The sequence below is a fragment of the Paroedura picta genome, chromosome 5 (assembly GCF_049243985.1).
Source record: "Paroedura picta isolate Pp20150507F chromosome 5, Ppicta_v3.0, whole genome shotgun sequence".
Taxonomy (NCBI): Eukaryota; Metazoa; Chordata; class Lepidosauria; order Squamata; family Gekkonidae; genus Paroedura; species Paroedura picta.
The window spans coordinates 96,377,228-96,396,783 of record NC_135373.1 but is presented as its reverse complement, the minus strand read 5'-3'; the positions used below and the strand labels follow the sequence as shown (position 1 = coordinate 96,396,783).

The 19,556-nt window shown below is 43.0% G+C and overlaps 2 protein-coding genes across 4 annotated transcripts in view; one reads left to right on the top strand and one right to left on the bottom strand.

Moving 5' to 3' along the window:
• The window catches only part of LOC143838225 (retinoic acid-induced protein 3-like), a 124,736-nt gene that overhangs the window by 29,583 nt on the left and 75,597 nt on the right, over window positions 1-19,556 (top strand). The gene's annotated exons all lie outside the window — the stretch shown is intronic.
• GPRC5A (G protein-coupled receptor class C group 5 member A) lies at window positions 5,576-18,853 on the bottom strand. 3 transcript variants are annotated; one of them, XM_077339246.1, is made up of 6 exons: window positions 18,817-18,853; window positions 17,048-17,136; window positions 16,065-16,187; window positions 10,443-11,394; window positions 8,148-8,200; window positions 5,576-7,633 (listed from the first exon to the last, which is right to left on the bottom strand). In XM_077339246.1, the coding sequence occupies exons 4-6, from the start codon at window positions 11,356-11,358 to the stop codon at window positions 7,541-7,543; spliced, it is 1,062 nt and encodes a 353-aa protein (XP_077195361.1). In that variant the 5' UTR covers window positions 11,359-11,394; window positions 16,065-16,187; window positions 17,048-17,136; window positions 18,817-18,853; the 3' UTR covers window positions 5,576-7,540. The 3 variants fall into 3 exon arrangements, with proteins under 3 accessions (XP_077195361.1, XP_077195360.1, XP_077195362.1); XM_077339245.1 differs by lacking the exon at window positions 18,817-18,853 and having other exon boundaries at window positions 17,048-17,276; XM_077339247.1 differs by lacking the exons at window positions 16,065-16,187; window positions 18,817-18,853 and having other exon boundaries at window positions 17,048-17,276.

Below are 19,556 nucleotides of genomic sequence, written 5' to 3'. Positions count from 1 at the left end.
GGAGCCCAGGCTAAATTCAGAATGTCTGCAAATATTCAAGACTTCTTTCAGTTGGGCCCCATAGTGGTTTCGTTCAGTCATTACTATTATCCCACTGTGTACGTTGGATACCAGCCAAACATTCTGAATGGTCAGCTTTTGAAAAAAGGCTCTTTAGAAACGTATTTACCAGTCATGCTCATGTAATTTTAAAAGGGAGGAGTATATTACTCATTACATAATGCAGCACTATGTTCAGTTGCCATAGAAAAGAGGGGAAAAAACAAACAGAAGCTTCCTTCAAAACTTTTGGTCACAGCATAGCAAGATGTTGACTTTCTGGGTGGGAGTGAAGCGGGGAGACCAGAACATTCTTCTGCAGGAAGAACAAGAGTAGAGGCCTGTGAAGGTATGGGGACTGGAATGAGAGCTGAGGAAGGTTAGGCAGAGGGCAAAGCAGTGAGCAATCCTTGGGAGTGTTAAGGGAGAAATATGAAGCTGCAGTATCACTTTAGTGGGGTTGGGGTTGCCAGCTCTGGGTTGGGGAATACCTGGAGATTTTGGGGGTGGACCCTAAAGAGGGCAGGGGCCTCACCCAGGTACAATTGCATTTTCTCCAGGGGAACTGATCTTGGTCGCCTGAAGATCAATTGCAATAGCTGGAGGTCTCCAGGTGCCATCTGGAGGCTGGCAACCCTAGAGGGGGTGCGAAGGAAGTGGTCATTGTCTGATTAGAGTATTTTTATGCCACTTCTCAGCAGAAAAGTTTCCATAATGAAATTAAAAGTACAATAAAGACAACCAATAAAATCTATCACATTTTACATGATGCCACTGAGTACCACATAGAATCTGTAAAATCAATAGCACAGGAGAATATAAAAGCAATGTAGCGAAACCACCCCAACCAGTATATGTCAAAACCTCTTTGCCTGCCACTGAAAATTCAGATGGGAGTGCCAGGTGATCAGATGCAGGAAGAGAATTATGGCGGGGGGGGATCTAGAAGAAAAGGCCCCATCTTTAGTAGCCAGCCACATTGTTTTAGGGACAGAGGGCAAAAAAATAGGTCAGCAAGCATGGGCTCATGGTAACTGTAGTCCATGGACTTCTAGAGAGCCACAGTTTGGCCATCCCTGCAATAGGTGTCCACTGAAGATCTTAAAAACTTGGTAGGTTCCAGAACTGAAGAGATGGATCCCAGTAATCTACTGTCTTTATTGTTATGTTCTGGTCTGCAAAGCTTTTGAAGTCTTCAAAGGTAGCCCTCCAACACATTTCAGTAGTCTAAGCTGGACGTGATCATAGCAAAGATACTTGTAGCCAGTTCTTGCCTGTCCAAGAAGGGACACAGATGACAAGCCAGCCCAAGCTGGTTAAACTAGATATGGATCTAATATAATCTAATATAATCACAAACTGTGAATCTGGTCTTTCAAGTGCAGACGCCCATCTAAGACAGGCCAACACCTTATCTTTTGGATAAAGATACACAAGGTATTCATTACAAGGAAACTATAATCAGACATGATGAATAAAGGTTGAGCTCCAGGTATTTTAAAAATCACATAAATGTATGTTGCTGTAATACAACTACCTTTCTGAAAAGACAGAGATATAACAGTTAACATATGTAATGGACCCCTACACACTTCCCCATTGTGAAGCAAATCTTTCCCTCTGAAATGAATTGTCGCCTCACAGACAGCCTTTGTAGTGTGTTTGCTTTCCTATAAAAAAATTTCCAAGAATCAGATTGTCGCAGATTATGTGGAAACACAATCTGCAACAAACTGATTCTGGAAGGAGTTCGGGACTGAGCACAGAAGACAGGCAGTGGAGATGGCAGAGGGCAGTGAGCAGGACTCAGCACCGGGCCTGGCCAGCCACTGCCGCCACTTCTTTTCCATATACTGGCATACTCCCTGGGGTGGGACAAACAGACATCACATCCATAATCACGTCCATTATAGGAAGCACGCCAGTAGATGTTTTTCCACATCAATAAAGCTCATTGTCCCACCCTGTGATTGACAGATCTTTTTGGCTTTACTCAGCCCTAGAACTTTGTGAGATATTGTAAGAGCCCTCTTTTCTTTAATCCTTATCGAGAATGGCACTGAGGCTTCTTTAAAAACCAACAAATAAAGGATTTTATTTCACAAAGAGGAATAAAGCAGTTGGAATGAGGAATCAAGCTTTTCTGTATAAATAAGATATTATTCAGTTAGATGTTCTCAGTTACAGGCTTTAAATTAGTTCATCAGTTTTTTAGTTTTATTTATTTATTTTATTATTAGATTTATTCACCACCACTTCTGGGGGCCGGGGATAACCAGCAGATTCATACCCACAGAGTGAAGAGTTCTGTATGTGTGTGTGTGGGGGAGGGGGACATAAGGACACAAGTGGTCCCACAAGTGGTCCCAGGCCATAGATGGCCTTAAAGGTAAGAACCAAAACCTTGAACCTGATCTGGAAGCTAATTGGTAACCACTGCAGTTGCCTCAGCATAGGCTGGACATGAGCCCTACAAGATGATTTCGTGAGGACCTTAGCAGTTGTATTTTGCACCAATTGCAAAGAATTCTTCTTTCTCCTTCTAATTTGGCCTGAATTGGGACTATAATCTTTCTGCCCAAATTCCCACTGTCAACTATCTGCCCCCGTTGTCCAGATAGTAGGTGGGTTAGCTATCAGTAAAAAATCAGTTATCTAACTAAAATTTCTCCTCAGAGTGGATGATCAGCTAAGGATCTAGGTCAAGAGACATTCAGATGTGGTCCGCATCATAACCCAGATATTCTTCCATGGTCTCCCTTGTACATAGAGGCTAAGGTCAACCTTGCTTAGTTTCTGACTAAATAGGGCTAGCTTGGGCCATTCTATTTAGGGTTTAACAAAGATAGTTAGGTACAAATAAAATAGTTGTGATATAATCACATGGCAGTCGTAATTTGCCCCTGCACTGTGAGATCCATCCAGCACTGGATTTGTTTAGGTGACAGTTCCTCATCTGCCTGGTCAGGCATGGATCATCCCAGGGGGCCAAAAGTGCAGGCTTGGAGCCAGGATTTTGTTCCTTTAACACAACGATTTCTTTAATATCATCAATATATGCTCTTTGGATTCTTTATTATGCCTTGTTGTCATTTCCAGTGGAAAACATTCCTGCGAGTAACCTTTTTCTATCCCACCCAATTAGCATCAAATTCCTCTTGCTCAAGGAATCCTCCAGGCAAAATTGAAGATGGTTCAGGGGGGGGAAGATCTCTGCTTTATATGTATCACATGCCATCCCTTGCAGATTGTGCATAGATAGGAAGGTGTAAATTAGCATAGGAGTGGCTCCCCCCTTGCTTTCTTACAATCCTCCCGTGTGTGTATGTGATTACACATCCCACAAGCTACTAAGGTAAAACAGATCTGGCAGGGAAAGTTTTATTTTCCCCTATGTAGATGTTCAGAAGCTAGCCAGAAACTGAGGAGGCACCAACAGAGAAAGCAGGGTTGTTACTGCTGCAAGGTGCACTTGCAGATCTATTGAGTGCATAGAACAACCTGGCACCAACAACCAATGTCATCACCTGCACCCACGCCAGCCACTACTCTTACTCAGCTCAGCAGCCATGCACTTGCTCAAGGCTGCAGGATCAGCTTTGGTGGTTCTGTCACTACCTGATGAGGCGCACAGGTAAAGGCAGCAAAATCTGTTCCTTTGTTTAGTCAGAGTCTTCCTAGCAAATGACAACACCAGCTGCCCCTAGTGATGGGGAGAACTGGTTAAAAGGTCATGTCACTGTCCTGCAATGCCTATTCCAGCACACAGTGCCTTATTACTTATGCCAATAATTGCATTTTGTTGTTTTCCTCTTTTTCTCTGGCTTTTCCATGTCCTGGCTATTTTCTATGGGCTTTTCTGCTGTCTCATTTTCCTCATTTGTAAGTTCCTGTTGCTTAGTCCCCCCCCCCCCCCGTCTTGCTCCCTCTAGTCGTTGATTCAATATTACATCAGTTTATGCCCAGCATATCTTCCTGCAAATTTAAAACACAAGTTTTTTATGCTGGACCTAAATGCCAGCGTAATATCAAATTGACCACTAGAGGAAACAGAACTTCCACAGAACAGATAAAACCCCCAAAGCAACAGGAATTCACAAGTGAGGAAAAAGATAATGTGGGAAAGCCTTTCCCCTTCCCTCTGTTTCCATGTGTCAGGACCTGGGCTCTCTGAGTCCAAGCTCACTTGAGGCAAGATCCTTCAGGGCATGACTTTCAGCAAGCTGGCTCAATGCTGTCCTCACGTAGCTCAGGGGAAGAAGGTTTATGAGCACCCTATTCCCTCTATGATGCTTGAGGTAGCCCAGTCACTCTCCCAATGTTTCTGAGTAGTAGTAGTAGTAGTAGTAGTAGTAGTAATAAATGTATAACCTGCCCTTCCCTGAAGGCTCAGGGTAGGAAACCACACACACATATATATAAATAAAACAGTACCTAATAATTATAATCATCATTATAATAATCTTAATTATCTTCCTCCCTGGCCTGCCCCACACCTGCCACTTAAGTCCTTTCCCTTAGAGCAGGACACAACCACACTCTCCAGTTCTCCCCTCCCCAAGTAGGATTCATGCAATGGACATCCCAGTGGGACACCTTGCCTCCAGCCCCACCTTCCTGTCTTACCCTTAATGTGGGGTGGAGTTTCTGGACCAGCCATTCTTCCCTGTCAGCATGCTAGCCCCTGCTGGTGCTTCTATTTGCTCTTTCCTCCCCCCCCCCCCCCCGCCCCTGCCATCTACTTTCCTCTGCGCTCTGCTACAGCTCAAGGGAGAAGGGGCTGCCTACCTCCCTTCCATCTGCACTGGATGAGAAATGCCCCAAGTTGACAACCACCTCCCACTCCCTGGACTTTCACCACCCTTTTCCTTCTTTGGTGACCACCTGGTCCCCTTTGCTGGTAAGTGGGGTCTTACAGACACCACCCCAGACACAGGCCTCTCTACTTCTATTCAGTGCATTTTTTTCTCAGCATAATGTAAAGATTTCTAAGTCAGGAGTGTCCAACAGGTAACCCATAGGTTACTGGTAGCTCGCTAGCTTCTGCAGGGTAGCTCATGCATTCCACAGAAGACTCAGGAAAAGATTTTTTAAAGTGTGCTTTAGGTTTTGCTTACTTTAAAAAACTTATTTTATTTCACAGGATTGTTCTTCCAAACTGCTTAGATAATAGCTTCATTTCTGGTGCTCTTTCTAGTCAGCATTCTGTTTCTAGGAAATACATTTCAGTAATATGCCCGGATGGTGGAATGAGTTGCATGGGCTATTTTCATTTCTCAGAATCATAATAAATGTTTGGAGACCCCTGCTTTAAAACACACACACACAAACTTTTTGCATTCTAGTGTATTGTAGTCCGATGGAGTTTTGGAAAGCTGAAATTTGGCCTGAGTGGATTTTCCCTAACATGTGTTTTAAAGCAATGATTTTTACTGTGTACATATGCAGCAGAATATATCTCACCAGTATATTTCATTTCTTTTTTTTAACTTCAAATGAATATATTACCAAAACTCATTTATATATATAATTATTTATTGAATGCTGGCCATGTGCTCAATGCAGTATGAGAAACAAATAAATATTATAATACAATTACAAGCACAAAAACCTGGAACCCCTTTCCCACAAATGTAAAATGGACATAATATAGTCAAAGTTCAACTTCAGAACTTGTGTTTTTGAGTGATTTCACCAAGAGAAATATAAACACCCGTGGAAGCCTCCCATTATAGTCAGCAGGATTTAAAGACACTTAACATTGGCTGGAGAATGCTTTTTCTTGAGCTGGTTGTTATAAAGGTCTACCTGTCTCTAAAATCGTAATGAACATTCTTAAGGAAAAAGTTAGATAAGGCTAATATAACTACAGCTTTTATTCCCTAAAGTTCTTCCCCAGCTGCTATCTGTCTTAAAATACTGGCCTCTAAAGAACATGTAAAAGCACAATGGGACTAAGAGGGAAACACTGGTTAGAATGGCACTGTAAACCCACCATTCAAGCCCCACTCAAGCTCACTCTCCTGATTCCCTCTCTGTAGACAACGAAGCCTTATTTATTATACCTGGTGATCGTAACAAGGACCATCTCCTCCCTATATCTGTTGCAAAACAGTCTGTGCAAAAAATGAGGGGCAGATATTAGCGTTATTGGTGGGAAGAGATTTTTCAGGAAGAAATCTATGGAAATACCCTCTGGACCAAGTCATTGATTCCAGAGAATATAGACATGCCTTCTGTGCAGCCGGAGAAAGATGGAGATGCATCATGCCCATTAAACCCATCCATATATAGCCTGTCATTCATAATTGATGGTAATTGTGGGACCAAGGAAGGCCTATGCTGGCTTTATAACCAAAGTCATATCTTAAGCCCTGAAAAAGGTATTGCTAGATGGTGTGTCAGGAACGGTAGGCTTCTCAATTTTAATCAGTAAAACTAAAAATCGAACTTCTCTATATATATACTACTAGTTGGCCCCATATGTGGATACCTAAATCCATGGATTGAGGCTACATGGATGCTAAACAGATTTTTCAGGAAACTTCTGGGTCTCCCTACTTTTGCAGAAAATCTGAAATGTTAAAAAAATGCACAGGGGGTTTAAATTCCCTGAAAAGTAAAATAGCATTCTCTGTGCAAGCATAGAGAACATTGTTTCCTTCCTCCCTCCCTGAGTGTGGTGGAGCCTCAGAACTGCAGCAGGCCCAGTGACAGTGGCAGCCGTGGCAAAGCTGAGTTACTCTCCTGGTCCATGTCTGGGTCCAAATTCCAGGACAAGTTGGCCCTTGCTGCAGGACAACTCTCTAGGATAGAGTCAGAGTAGGAATCAGGTAAGTAAATGAGATGTCAGTGAAAAAAAATCTAAGTCAAAGCTGATCAAATGTTCAATTTAAATTTAGTTTTAAAACATGTTCCCCTGTTTCCCATGTCTTTCTCACACTATAGACAATGTGGAGAGTTACAGTTTTAAAATTTAAAAAATGCAGTGCTGTATTTCATTCTCCAACAGTCTTCATGACTGTAGCATTTTATGAAGACAATGTTGATGTGATTAAGAATAGCCACCTGTCAGAAGAAAATTATCATTGATTATTCCTGCTCATTTCAGCATTTCAGATGAAGCAGGGGAATGAGTCAGTATGGCCTTGGTTCCTTCTTCTCCCTCGCCCTTTAACCCTTCATGAATGAGAAGGGATATACTCTTCATGTTCTCGTATTGCAAGGTAAAATGAGCTTGGACAAAATGTTGAGGTAAAGATGCCTCAGAACTCATAAAGGCCATAGAGGGTGTTTAAATGAAGGAAATGAATGAATGGAAAAGTATAAAGTGCCAAATGTGCAGCAACATTTGTGAGAAAAAAGAAAGCAGGGCTTCCTTCAACCACAGTGACAGTGAGTTCCATCACTGTGTAATATAACTGAAGCACCAAATTCTTTGTGAGGATTTCCAGTCCTCAGTCAACCCTGCATTGCTTCTCCTGGTACTCCTATGCAGCTGTTACTGGACTCCTTTCCCACCAGCATATTCCTGGTATGGACTAGACCGTGTCTTAGGTCGTGGGATGGAGAAATCCTGTTGAGATGGAAGGGTCTGAAAAAAGAAGAAGTTGTCGTAAGATTTTACTGAGAAGTGTATTCCACAAGACACAGCATGGTCCTTAACAGATATTATCTTTTAAGCAAATAAGACTGCTATTTCTGAGTTAATGGGTCTCTGAGTCATCAATGAAGTCCTACTAATGCAATATGTGTAATGTAGGTTAACAGTGGGCCATGTATTTTATAGTGAAAGAAAACCCAATGCCTGGGTCATTTAGAACTGAACTGTGACTATACTAAATAAGTGTAGGAAAGAATCCTCAGGGAATCTTATTAGACAAGAAGTATCATGAAAATAAACATTATGAAACTAAAAGCAAATGATCATATATTTTGTGATCTCAGCTCTGATAGGAGCCTTGAAACCATGCTTCTGAATGTACCTGTTAAAATGAACCCCCTAAACATCCAGGCCTTTCCCAACCCAGGGCTAGCAACCCTAGCCATTTAATGAGGCTAAATGGTGACAAGTCAATCCAGCACGGAAGATGAGACATTTTATTTACCTCCAGCTGAAAATGAGTTGAATAAGGAATATACGTGCGATCTCCAGTTTCTTCTGAAGAAAGAAAGAAAGACAGTCAGTTGATTACTTCCACAATACCACACCAGAGAAACAGACTTGATTTGATTCCTCATTACCCTGTAGTTCAATGAAATAATTGGAGAGGCAAAATAATGGTCCCCTAACCCATAAGATGCTGAGGAGCTCTGGGACTGGACAAAAGGTCAACAAACTAAATGAGTAATACATTTACCAATTCAAAACTAGATATTTGTTTCATCTTCTAAACTAATTACAGGTATATAAGTAGTTACAGGTAATATAGGTAAAACAGGCAATACTTTCTATAAGTAATCTATGATTAGCTGTCCACTCAGAAGACCCAGTTCATCCCAGACTCTTTTCAGGGCTGCTGAAACAAAGAGACTAAAGGGACAAAATTCTGGGGGCTACCCAGGTTGCTTTAGAACAAAATGAGGTGCCTCCATGGGAGAGAAGCAGTACTCCTGTTCTAATCAAGCATCTTGCACATGTTCTATTGAATGTCAGGAGAGCCCAGAGTGGCTCTAAACAGCCCTACCCACTGAAGAAGAATTTATTGGAAACAATAGGTAGCAATGAGGCTATTTCCTTTTGCCATGTCCTTTTTCCACTTTACATATATTACCTAAATACATCATTGTTGATTTTACTACTTTTTATTCTTGTATTTTGCTATTTGTACTTCTAGATTGAAAGTTTATAGCTCCTCAAAGAAGAAATTTCCTTTAAAAAATTATAGACATATCCACTTGAACAACTGACACGTTATATTGGTAAAACATTTACTCAAGGAAGCAGAAACGGGAATTCTACATTCTCAGAAAATTTCTCACACAAAACATAATCATTTAGAGCATTTCTTCAGGGCTTACACTGACATTTCTCTGGCAACAGATTCCCTGCCATTATTTTTCTCCAGCAAAGACATGACAGGTGTCTTATTCCTCTCCATTTAAACAAACAAGCAACCAAAATGCATTGCTCATCCTGGGAAGGAAGAACAGAATGCCTTGAAAATCGGGGGGGGGGGGGATAATGAGCATCAACCAGTAAGGCATAATAGTAACTTGATAGAAAATTTCCATTGCATTTTGGAAATTTTCTTTAGAGGGATTTATTTAGTAGCAAAACGCAGTAATTTTCCATTAGATTTAATTAGGAGCCAACCCAATGGCTTTAACCTTTCCCCATGCTCATGACTGATAGTGGATCAGAAAACCTGAAACCACTGGGCTCTCCCACTTACTGAATAATTGTAGCCTGCAAACTGCCTCCCTTTTCCAAGGTCACCACCTTGACACTGAAATACCAAAGAAAATGTGGGAAATTGCCATGTGGAAATGGCTCATGCTACTTCAATTTTACTCTTAAAACAGCAGAAAAGAGCAAGAATCCAGTAGCACATTAAAGACTAACAAAATTTGCAGCAAGGGAGGAACTTTCATGAGTCGCTGCTCATGTCTGCAGATGCAGCTAAAATGTGAGTCCATCTGTCCTACATATGGGAAAGTGGAGCGATTTCAGATGCTGAATGGCATTAGCTGGAAAACAATTTGATCCATTCATCCTGCAAAAGCTTTTCTTTCACAGAAAACATTTCCCATTATGGTATTTTGATTCCAGTTGCACCTCTAAGACCGTTTATGCACTGGGAACTTCACTGCCCCAGCTCCTGCACAGGAATACAAATCGGGGGCGGATGAGGTACACCAAGCCAAATGCTCCCCCATGTGGGTGCAGGAACAGGTGGGGCAACCTGCCACAACTAAAACTCTAGCCGGCAGCACGGCATGAAACCTCCAGTGTATAAACGGTCTAAGACAAGCAAATGTTTATTTGAGGTATAAGCTTCCATTTGTACACACGCTTCTTCAGATAACATTGAAACTGGAGTCACCAACCATTACATATAAGTGGGGTATGTATATAAAAGAGTTTATAGACTGAAGAAATGCATGAATAAACTCTTATTATGCTAGATGCTAATTTTCTGCTATTTACAAGTTCTACAAATTGCCTTCATTCAATCTTAGCTTTATTTATTGCTCAGTTCCTCATGTATCTTGACTCTAATTAGCCCTTCCCGGCAACACCCTATATCTATAAGTAATGGTTGGTGACACATGAAAGCTTAAATCCAGAATAAAACTTTGTTGGTCTTAAGAGTGCCACTGGACTCATACTTTGTTCTGCTGCTTTAGACCAAGACAAAGTTCCCACCTGAACATATGGAATTTGCTAAGATTTAGCATACCTTGTGTATTGTCCTCCTGAGCGTAGGCTTGGTTCTCTACTCCATAATTTCTCTTCAGGTGTTTAGGCTGGCAGAAACTATTTTCTGGAGGGTAGTCTCCAGGCTTTTGTGGAGCAGTTAGGATGCAAAATTCAGGCAGTACATACAGAATCAGGAAGACCCATCCATTAGCTACCAGGGCAACACTCATAATAGGATCATCCCAGCTGTAGTCTGGATTGGGTATCATCAGTAGAGTGATCCATGCCACCCAGATGCCAATAGAGAACAAGATAGTGATGAATATGTGTGCTCCATGCCTCTTCCACCTTCTGAATGGCCCACAGAAAACAAACAAACTGGCTACAAAGAGAAGGGCCATGAGGAACAGCACATAGATGAGAAGCAAAACAAAGTCATGACGGGTTGGAAGATCCATCACATTTCTCTGGTTCTTTAATAGTTCTATATTGATAGCTACGTACTGTATGGCTATGATAATTTGTACAAGAGTGAGGCTGAAGGTGATGACCAATGACACCAGTGCTGAACTTGGGCTTCTTCCTCTCACCAACTTGATCAGGTTGAAGGCATGAACAAGGAGACAGGAGAAGCAGAGGGCAAAGAGGACCCCAAAAAGGAAGAAACGAGTGGGGGCAGTTCTCTCATTGAGCCTGATGATGAAGGCAAATGTGAGGCCAAAGATTCCTAGAGTGCCCAGAAGGAAGAAGCACTGAACCGGGATCAAGCTTCTCTTGAAGTTGTCTTGAACTTTACATATAAAGCAAAAAAGCACCAGCATGAGAATGAGGGTGGTGAGAACACCAGCTGTAGCCAGGGTTTCTAGAACAATTCCCCAGTCCTTGACAGTGTCACAGAGGAAGTAATAGTCACTGCTTATGTTTCCACAGCCTCTGGGGGGGCCTACGGTGGTCATGGTGCCTCCAGGCAATCACTTGCTTCAAAAGACAATCTGCAGAAGACAAGACAAACACAGTGAAAAGTCAAAACAATAAGTCAAACACATCTACAAAATAAGGTGAGAAAAGCTGTAATGATACAGGCTTTAAATGAAGGGCCAAGTGGTCAGATACTTTTGGAGTTCATTTGGATAAGAACCATTATTAGATACTTGAATCATATGAGCACATGAATGTGCCTTATACTGAGCCAAGCCCATAATCTAGCCCAGAATTACTTCCTCTGATGAGCAAAAGTTGTCCCAGGCATAGATGATTTTCCCAGTTAGTCAATTTCTTTAGAACAGATTAAGCCCACATCTGGTACATACATATCCTTATATTCATGAGAGCATTCCAACAGAAAATACTGGTACAAATGAGTGACCTAACAAAGAATTCTTTATTATCAAATATATATTTTTATCCCGTCCTTCATGAAGGGATCTGAGGGCTGTATGCATAGTTCCCTAATCTCTCATGGTGTAACAGCTCTATGAGTTAAGGTATTCTTAGAGAGCATGACTGGCCCCAGGGTGCCTAATGAAGCTTCATGACAAGCAGGGAGCTAAATTATAAATTCCAAATTTATATATGACCTGAAGTGCTGTTGTTTTAAATCACTTCATAGATCTAATTGTGCACTTGATCCTTGGGTTGGAATCAAAAAGTCTACATAATGGGGCCAGGGTATTGAAAGAAAGATGTTTCTACAAACCAGGAGGGGTTTACCAAAAACTCCCAAAGGTTTTAAAGGAAACAAATTGAGAAGAAAGGTGTGCCGGTGTGCAATTTTTTAAAATGTCTACTGAAATATTGGTAGGTGACGACTGGTATTGTGAGGTTGCCCAGAAATCTCACACATGGCATTAAAAAAAATGAAAGAGCAGGAAGAGAGAGAAAGCAGCAGTGGGGGGGGGGGACTGAAGGTTGAAACAGCGAAGTGACGGGAGGATGGAGGTGGGGTGAGTAAGAGAAGCATGGGTCAGCAGGGAGTAAGACGTTCTCTCCTCTGTGAGTACTTATGAGTCTGCTTCTTGTATTTTATCTTGTTGCTATTCCTCCAGCAATTCTTAAGGCAGGGCACTCACGCTATTGCTATCCTTACATGTGGTGCTGAGCCTAGGGCAGTGATTTACCTAAGGTATCCTAATGAGCTAAAAGCAGAGGTGAATGTCAAGCCCCTGTGCTACACTAGTGATGCAGGGCTGATCCTCATGAGGAGCTGAGGGCCCAGCTGCACATCCCTCAGCCATTTGTTCAGTCTATTTTCCAAAGCATTGTGATAGCCGGGTAGAGGGCCTCCAGAAAGATAGCAAACTAATCTTTTAAATATCTTCCTACAAATAAAAAAATCAAATATTGCCTTCTGTTGTTTGCTTAAAAGAGAAAGAACCACAGTTCCAATCAGGGACACTGTATGAAGAGGAGAGGACAATACACGCTTCCTCCCATGCCACTAAAACACACAACGCAGTGATGTTGTTAACTTAGACCTATGAGGCAAGAAGGCAGTTGCCCTGTTTTAACCTGACTATTCCTCCTCCTCGAATATATACAATTCAGGAGACCCAGCTCTGATCAACAAGACTGCCCAGGGGGAGAAGACTTGTTGCTTTTCTTCCTGCACTGGAGACCCACTTTGAACATCTTCAAGAATTTCATCTACCTTGCCCTTTTATAACTGAAAGTTATTTGACAATTGTGAGAAAAATTGCAAAAGCAAGTGTAAATATGTGAAATTACATTTGCGTACATTCATCTTAAGAGCCTCTTGTGACGCAGGGTGGTAAGGCAGCCGAAATGCTGTCTGAAGCTGTCTTCCCATGAGGCTGGGAGTTCAATCCCAGTAGTCGGCTCAAGGTTGACTCAGCCTTCCATCCTTCCGAGGTCAGTGAAATGAGTACCCAGCTTGCTGGGGGGTAAACGGTAATGACTGGGGAAGGCACTGGCAAACCACCCCATATTGAGTCTGCCATGAAAACGCTAGAAGGCGTCAACCCAAGGGTCAGACATGATGCGGTGCTTGCACAGGGGATACCTTTACCTTATACATTCATCTTAAGTTAGCTTTGAATCTCCTCTCCCACCCTTCATCTGCCATTCCGCTCACTGTCCTTTTTTGAACTGTAGGCTTCTTGGGGACAGCACAAGGATACCAATTGCCAAACGGCACCTGGAGATCTACCTCTATCACAATTGATCTCCAGGCAACCAAAGAAAATGGCTGCTTGGGAGTGTAGACTCTATGCCATTATAGAAGAAGAGGAGGAAAAAGAGTTTTCACTGCCTGAATGAGTCTCAAAGTGGCTTACAAAATCACCTTCCCTTCCTCTTCCCTTGACAGATACCTTGTGGGGTTCAGAGAGCTCTTTTAGATTTGCTCTGCCAGAAGAGTTCTAACCAAATTGTGACTAGCCCAAGGTCACCTAGCTGGCTGCATGTAGTGAAGTGGGGAATCAAATCCAGCTGTCCAGATGAGAAGATGCCACTCTTAAACACTACACCAAGCTGGCTCTCTGCTGATATATCCAACTGATCCCTTCCTAATCTTTTAAATATCTTAATATCTTTAAATGGCTTAATATCTTTAAATAGGCTGCCTAAGGAGGTGGTGAGCTCCCCCTCACTGGCAGTCTTCAAGCAAAGGTTGGATACACACTTTTCTTGGATGCTTTAGGATGCTTAGGGCTGATCCTGCGTTGAGCAGGGGGTTGGACTAGATGGCCTGTATGGCCCCTTCCAACTCTATGATTCTGTGATTCTATGATTCTAACTCCCCTCCCCAGGCTCCACCCTCAAAATCTCCTGGTATTTCCCAACCCAGAACTGGCATCTCTAGGGCAGGATCCTGTCTTTTTTATTCTTTCCTTGAGTCCAGTGATAATACCAAATAAACCTGTAAAAATAAGTCCTTTTCATTATGGTGTTCTACATATTCAAGATGTAGGGCTGAAGATCTCGCTCCTAATGCCTTCTGCATTGTTTTCCTTTTGCCTTAGCTTTGGGGAGCAGGAATATTTTATTAAAATTAAAATTAAAAAAAGCAGATGCCACTTTCACTTAATACAAAACAACTGGGATACCTCCACAGACTCCCCTCATTCCCCAGTCTTTTTTTCCGGGGGGGGGAGGGGGGCTGTGATAACTGCAGTGATCTACAACTGTCTGCCCTGCATAGAACAGAAACTTTCCCCTCATGCCTCCCATGGAGACATGTCTTCAGGCCACTGAAAACAGAGACCTCATCATAATGCTGTCTAATGTTTCTCCAGCGATAATTTTCCAAACTACTACACACCCTTTCAGCATCAGCTTGGAAACAAGGTAGCTGTCCAGACAGTTGTGAATGGTAATGAGGTTCATCATCTCCATAAATATTTGAGACGAAAAGCTCATGTTTTTACACACAAAGACTGGAGCCCCCCTCTCAGACATCACACCCTCATGTACAGCAATCACCTCCATTGCCCATCCGCCAGGCAAAAGCTGTGTGGAGAGAGCAGAGCAAGATCTGTCCGTGGAGTTTGGAGTATTGCCTAGGAGGGAGGGAGGGAGGGAGCCCCCCAATTCTGAAGTCTGAGGTCTCATTCTTCAGATGGAAGCTGCTGGGTCATAAATCGAATCGAAAAGTCTAATATTTTTTTAATTCTTGGGTGGGGTGAATGATTGATGCAGATGGGGTGGTGTATCTACTGGTTCTTCACCCTGACTACGACCCTGGTCAGTGTAATTCTTAATCTTTATACATGTCATCTATAAACATGCAATAAGAGCTTGGGGGGTTATACCCCACTGTTCACTACCCGTAGGAGTCTCAACACAATTTGCAAACACCTTTCCTTCCTCTCCACACAAATAGACACCCTGTGAGGTAGGACGGGCCGAGAGAGCTCTTAGAGAACTGCTCTGCAAGAACAGCTCTGAGAGAACTGTGATTGGGCCAAGGTCACCCAGCTGGCTGCAGGCAGAGGAGTGGGGAATCAAGTCCACTTCTCCAGATTAGAGGCTGCCCCTCTTAACCACGACGTCACACTGGCTCTCAAAGAAGACCTACACAGTAGTACACTTCAATATGAGCCCATAGGAAATTTCAGAGGTGCTACGGGAAAAGCACCGGTGAATGTGAGGTTCATAATCAGCAGGCCAAGAACACACAACATATAGTCTTTCTGGCTCAGAGCAAAGATACCCCTAAACAAGTCTCCAGCTGAGATTTATAGGATTTTCTCTCTCACTTTTATAGCTCCAATTGTACCCAGAATTCAAGGCACTATAAAAGGGCATAGGGAAAGATCCCATTTTTTGCTTCAATATAAATGTGCGAAGCTTGTGAGGCAATGAGGGGCAAAAACACCCGCTGATCTGTATGGCTGCACTACAATTTGAACCCTTAGATTTCCAGTCTAACACTACACCAATTAGCCTTCTGAAGCACCACTCACAAACTTACAGCCTGGAAAAGACCTGGCCATTTTCCAAGACACCCTTTTCTGTACTCATGCTTTATCTTTCTGAAATTACACACACACATACTCCCCTCCCCAAATTGAAGGAAGCTTCCACACAGCAGGAAAAACAGTGCTCTGTCATTAAAACACACCCAAACTCCTCATCCATCTTACCAGAGCTGAAGTGCTTACAGTCCTATTAAGAGTAGCTTTAACTGCAACATGTCATTTACCTTGAGTCCCTTCTAGCTTGAAGCAGAAAAGTGAATTCACTTCAGCAGCAGACAATGAAATAAGCAAGGGAGTTCCTGCAGCAGCCACTCAACAGGTAACCTCCGTTCCACTTGCTTCTCCTCCTGCAAGCCAGCAACAAAAATGTCCTCATAAACTCTAAGGGCAGCTTTAAAAGCAAGCAAGGGTGGGTGGGGGAAAGGGTGATGAAGGAGCTGAGCACGCCTATTCCAGTTCCACTGCTCTTGGTGCTGTTGTAAAAATAATGCCCTGCTGCCAGAAGATGAAGTAAAAAAATGTCTGACGTCAACTGGACAGTCACCCCTAAAGTTGGGTGGGGACGGAAACTTTGCCTGGACCAGCCCTAGAACGGAATACATTACCATTCATCAAGACAGCCGATAAACTGCCCCTCCTTGGGAGTTGCAGAATGGAGAGGGTGTGGGAGACCCCAGGCCAAAAATAACTCTACGGTGCTCCTCCCCATCATACCTTTCTGCAGTTGCCTGCTATTCAGTCAAGCCAATGTTGGCACACGTGTAACTATGATTAACAGCTTCTCAAAGCCTCCCACTTTCACTGCTCTTCATAGAAATGTCATCCATGCTAATGAATTCTTCAGAAATTTCTGTTTTCCTCAGCAGATCTTCTGGGAATACAAGAGTGCTGCTTGATTGTATTGGTTGGCTCATTCTGTAATTTTCTGAATCCTATGACATTCTTTTTGAGACTGGGCAACCAAAACTACATCATATCCCAATTGTGGATACCCACACGTATGTATAAGCACATTACAATACAGGCTACTTTGTTTTCAGTTCTTTTCCTAGTCATTCCTAGCATAGAATGTAGTTTTTCCACCATTACCCCAAGCTTTTCGCAATCACCACAAAACGTTTCATGGCCAGCAAGCGCCAGCTCAGACCCCTTCAGTGTACATCTCTGGCTAGGACCCGCCACCCAACCTCACGTTACACGTACTTACATCAATCTTCATTTGCCAGGTTGTCATTCACTCACTGATCCAGAGAGGTCCTCTGGGAGATCTTCACGCTGGTTTTGGTTATCACCATCCTGAATAATTTGGTATCATTTACCAACATGGCCAGTTCACAGCTGAATTTAATACACACCCTAATGCAGTTCCTGGGAAGCTTCACTGCCTGTTTCCCTACATTGTAAGGACCGTCCATTTACTCCTACCCTCTGCTTCTGATTGCTGAACCAGTTATTCATTCACAAGAGGACCTGTCCTCTTCTCCTATGACGGTTAGGTTTACTCAGGAGCCTTTGATAAGGAATATTGACAAAGCCTTTGGGAAGTCTGCATGTAATGTCTACTGGCTCATCATTATCCACATGCTTGTTAAAGCTCTCAAAGAACAAAAAAGTTTGGTAAGGCAGGATTTCCATTTGCAGGAGTCCTGTTAGGTAAACCGCTGTTCTAAACTAGGCACAAAATCTCTGCTGATGGGGTAAAAATTCAATCCCTGCTCTCTCCTAGTACACCGAGTATAGCTCCACAAATGCTACTCCTGGGGGACCAAAATCCCTCCTTCCAACCTCTGAAACGGCCACCGGATCCAATTCAGGTAAGCTATAGAGAAGAAGCGGCCATTTCTCCTCCCCTACCCCCTGCAACCATCAGATAATTTGAGTGTGTCCATCTAAGGAGCAACTGACATGTTATTCTGATTTTATAACAATCTACCAGATTCCCTGAATTCCTACCTTTCATGTATTTTTTTTTAAAGTCTAACCTTTTTCATTGTGGAGATATGCCTTTTCCCTTATATCTCTGCAATGAAAGAGGCTACAGACTACCTTATTTTGAACATTAAAGCTAGACATTCAGGGTATTTTATAGACAGTTAGTTATAATGTTATAACATTATAACCAATCTGGAAATTTAAAAAAAATTAAAATGGAAAAGCCTATTGGTGGTGCCTGGGTGGGAGGCTGGGCCAAGTTCCAGGGTTTAGGAGGCCTGGAAACTGAGGAACCTCTGACTTCCACCAGGGCCCCTGCTCACACATCCCTTTCGGTTTCCAACTTTTGTGTCCTCCACCTCGCTCTTACTGAAACCCCTGGGAGATTGCTGGGGTGGGTTTGGGGAATGGTTGCTGCTGACCTGAAAGTGACATCATTTCTAGATGATGTACTAGGATCTCCCCTAAAACTCTGTGGTAAAACCCAGACATTGGGGGAGATTCCTAGTGCACAACTCAAAGGTTATTTCACTATTCAGCCCCCTTCCTTCCCGCCCCCCTCATTGCAAGCACAGAGTGCAGCCACAGGCGATTTCTAGCTGGCAAAGGGCCCTAAAGGTAAAGGTAAAGGTATCCCCTGTGCAAGCACCGAGTCATGTCTGACCCTTGGGGTGACGCCCTCTAACGTTTTCATGGCAGACTCAATACGGGGTGGTTTGCCAGCACCCTCCCCAGTCATTACCGTTTACCCCTCAGCAAGCTGGGTACTCATTTTACCGACTTCGGAAGGATGGAAGCCTGAGTCAACCTTGAGAAGGCTACTGGGATTGAACTCCCAGCCTCAGCTGTTCATACCACCTGTGTCCCCATTGCCTGACAGTGCAAAAGGGGGGGGGGGGCAGCAGGAGAAATGCATGGATGGGAGGGTTGGTGGCAGTGGGCCCTCCCAAAGCCCTAGGAGCTGCCCCTCTTTAGGATATGCTGATGCTGGTCCTGTAAAGGTCACCACAAGGATGGGGGCAGGGAAAGTGAAGGGAAACTCACCATGCAGAAGCCCTGTTGCCTCTGTGCTCTAGCTGCTACAGCAGCAACCAGAAGCCACACAAATTGGTCCCCATGTGGGAAACACCTGTGACAATTTCCAAAATCAGCTGTGACTGGCCTCAGGCTCTGAGTTTTAAAGAAGAAAAGTAAATTTACCCACAGAATGTGTGTCAAGCTTTCTTGGTGGTGTTTTTTTTTTGGGGGGGGGGTGTTTCAGATCATAACCAATAAAACAAACAAAAACTCTTCCCAAATAAAACAGAAGGCACGGTCACTTTCAAGCGCACAGTTTGAAGGTCTGCCTTGCAGAAAGAAGTCACTTCAGCTACAACCTCGCTACAATCATCTGCAGCACATCCTCTGACAGCAAGTCTTTTCCAAGTCGTACTTGGCTACAGAACCCATAGCAGCCACACAAGATTCTTTGGCAGAAAGTTTCGATTTTAAAACTATCTCCAATACAGGAATAAAACTGGCCCACACTTCAAACTGTAGTTCTCCTGACATACCTCTTCCAGCCTTTGATTTATGTTCCTTGTAAGGAACTTAAGGCAACTTATGTTATTTGTAGGTTAACATCGCACACAGTTGCCTAAATAAGGAAACACATGATCCCTTTCCACAAGTTAAGCTTTTTAATGCCTCAGAAAGCAAAATGTATATTTTATTTATTTTCTTTTTTATTGACATGTGCTCAGCTCCTTCGGCACCCTTTCCCCCACCCGCCCTTGCTGGCTTTT

Excerpts from the sequence above, each read along its gene's own strand:
- GPRC5A (XM_077339246.1), bottom strand. The coding sequence starts at position 11,358 with ATGACCACCGTAGGCCCCCCCAGAGGCTGTGGAAACATAAGCAGTGAC. Across the intron at positions 8,201-10,442 it reads TCAGGAGGACAATACACAAG|AAGAAACTGGAGATCGCACG; the intron begins GTATGCTAAATC and ends TTCTTTCTTCAG. Across the intron at positions 7,634-8,147 it reads CAACTCATTTTCAGCTGGAG|ACCCTTCCATCTCAACAGGA; the intron begins GTAAATAAAATG and ends TTCTTTTTTCAG.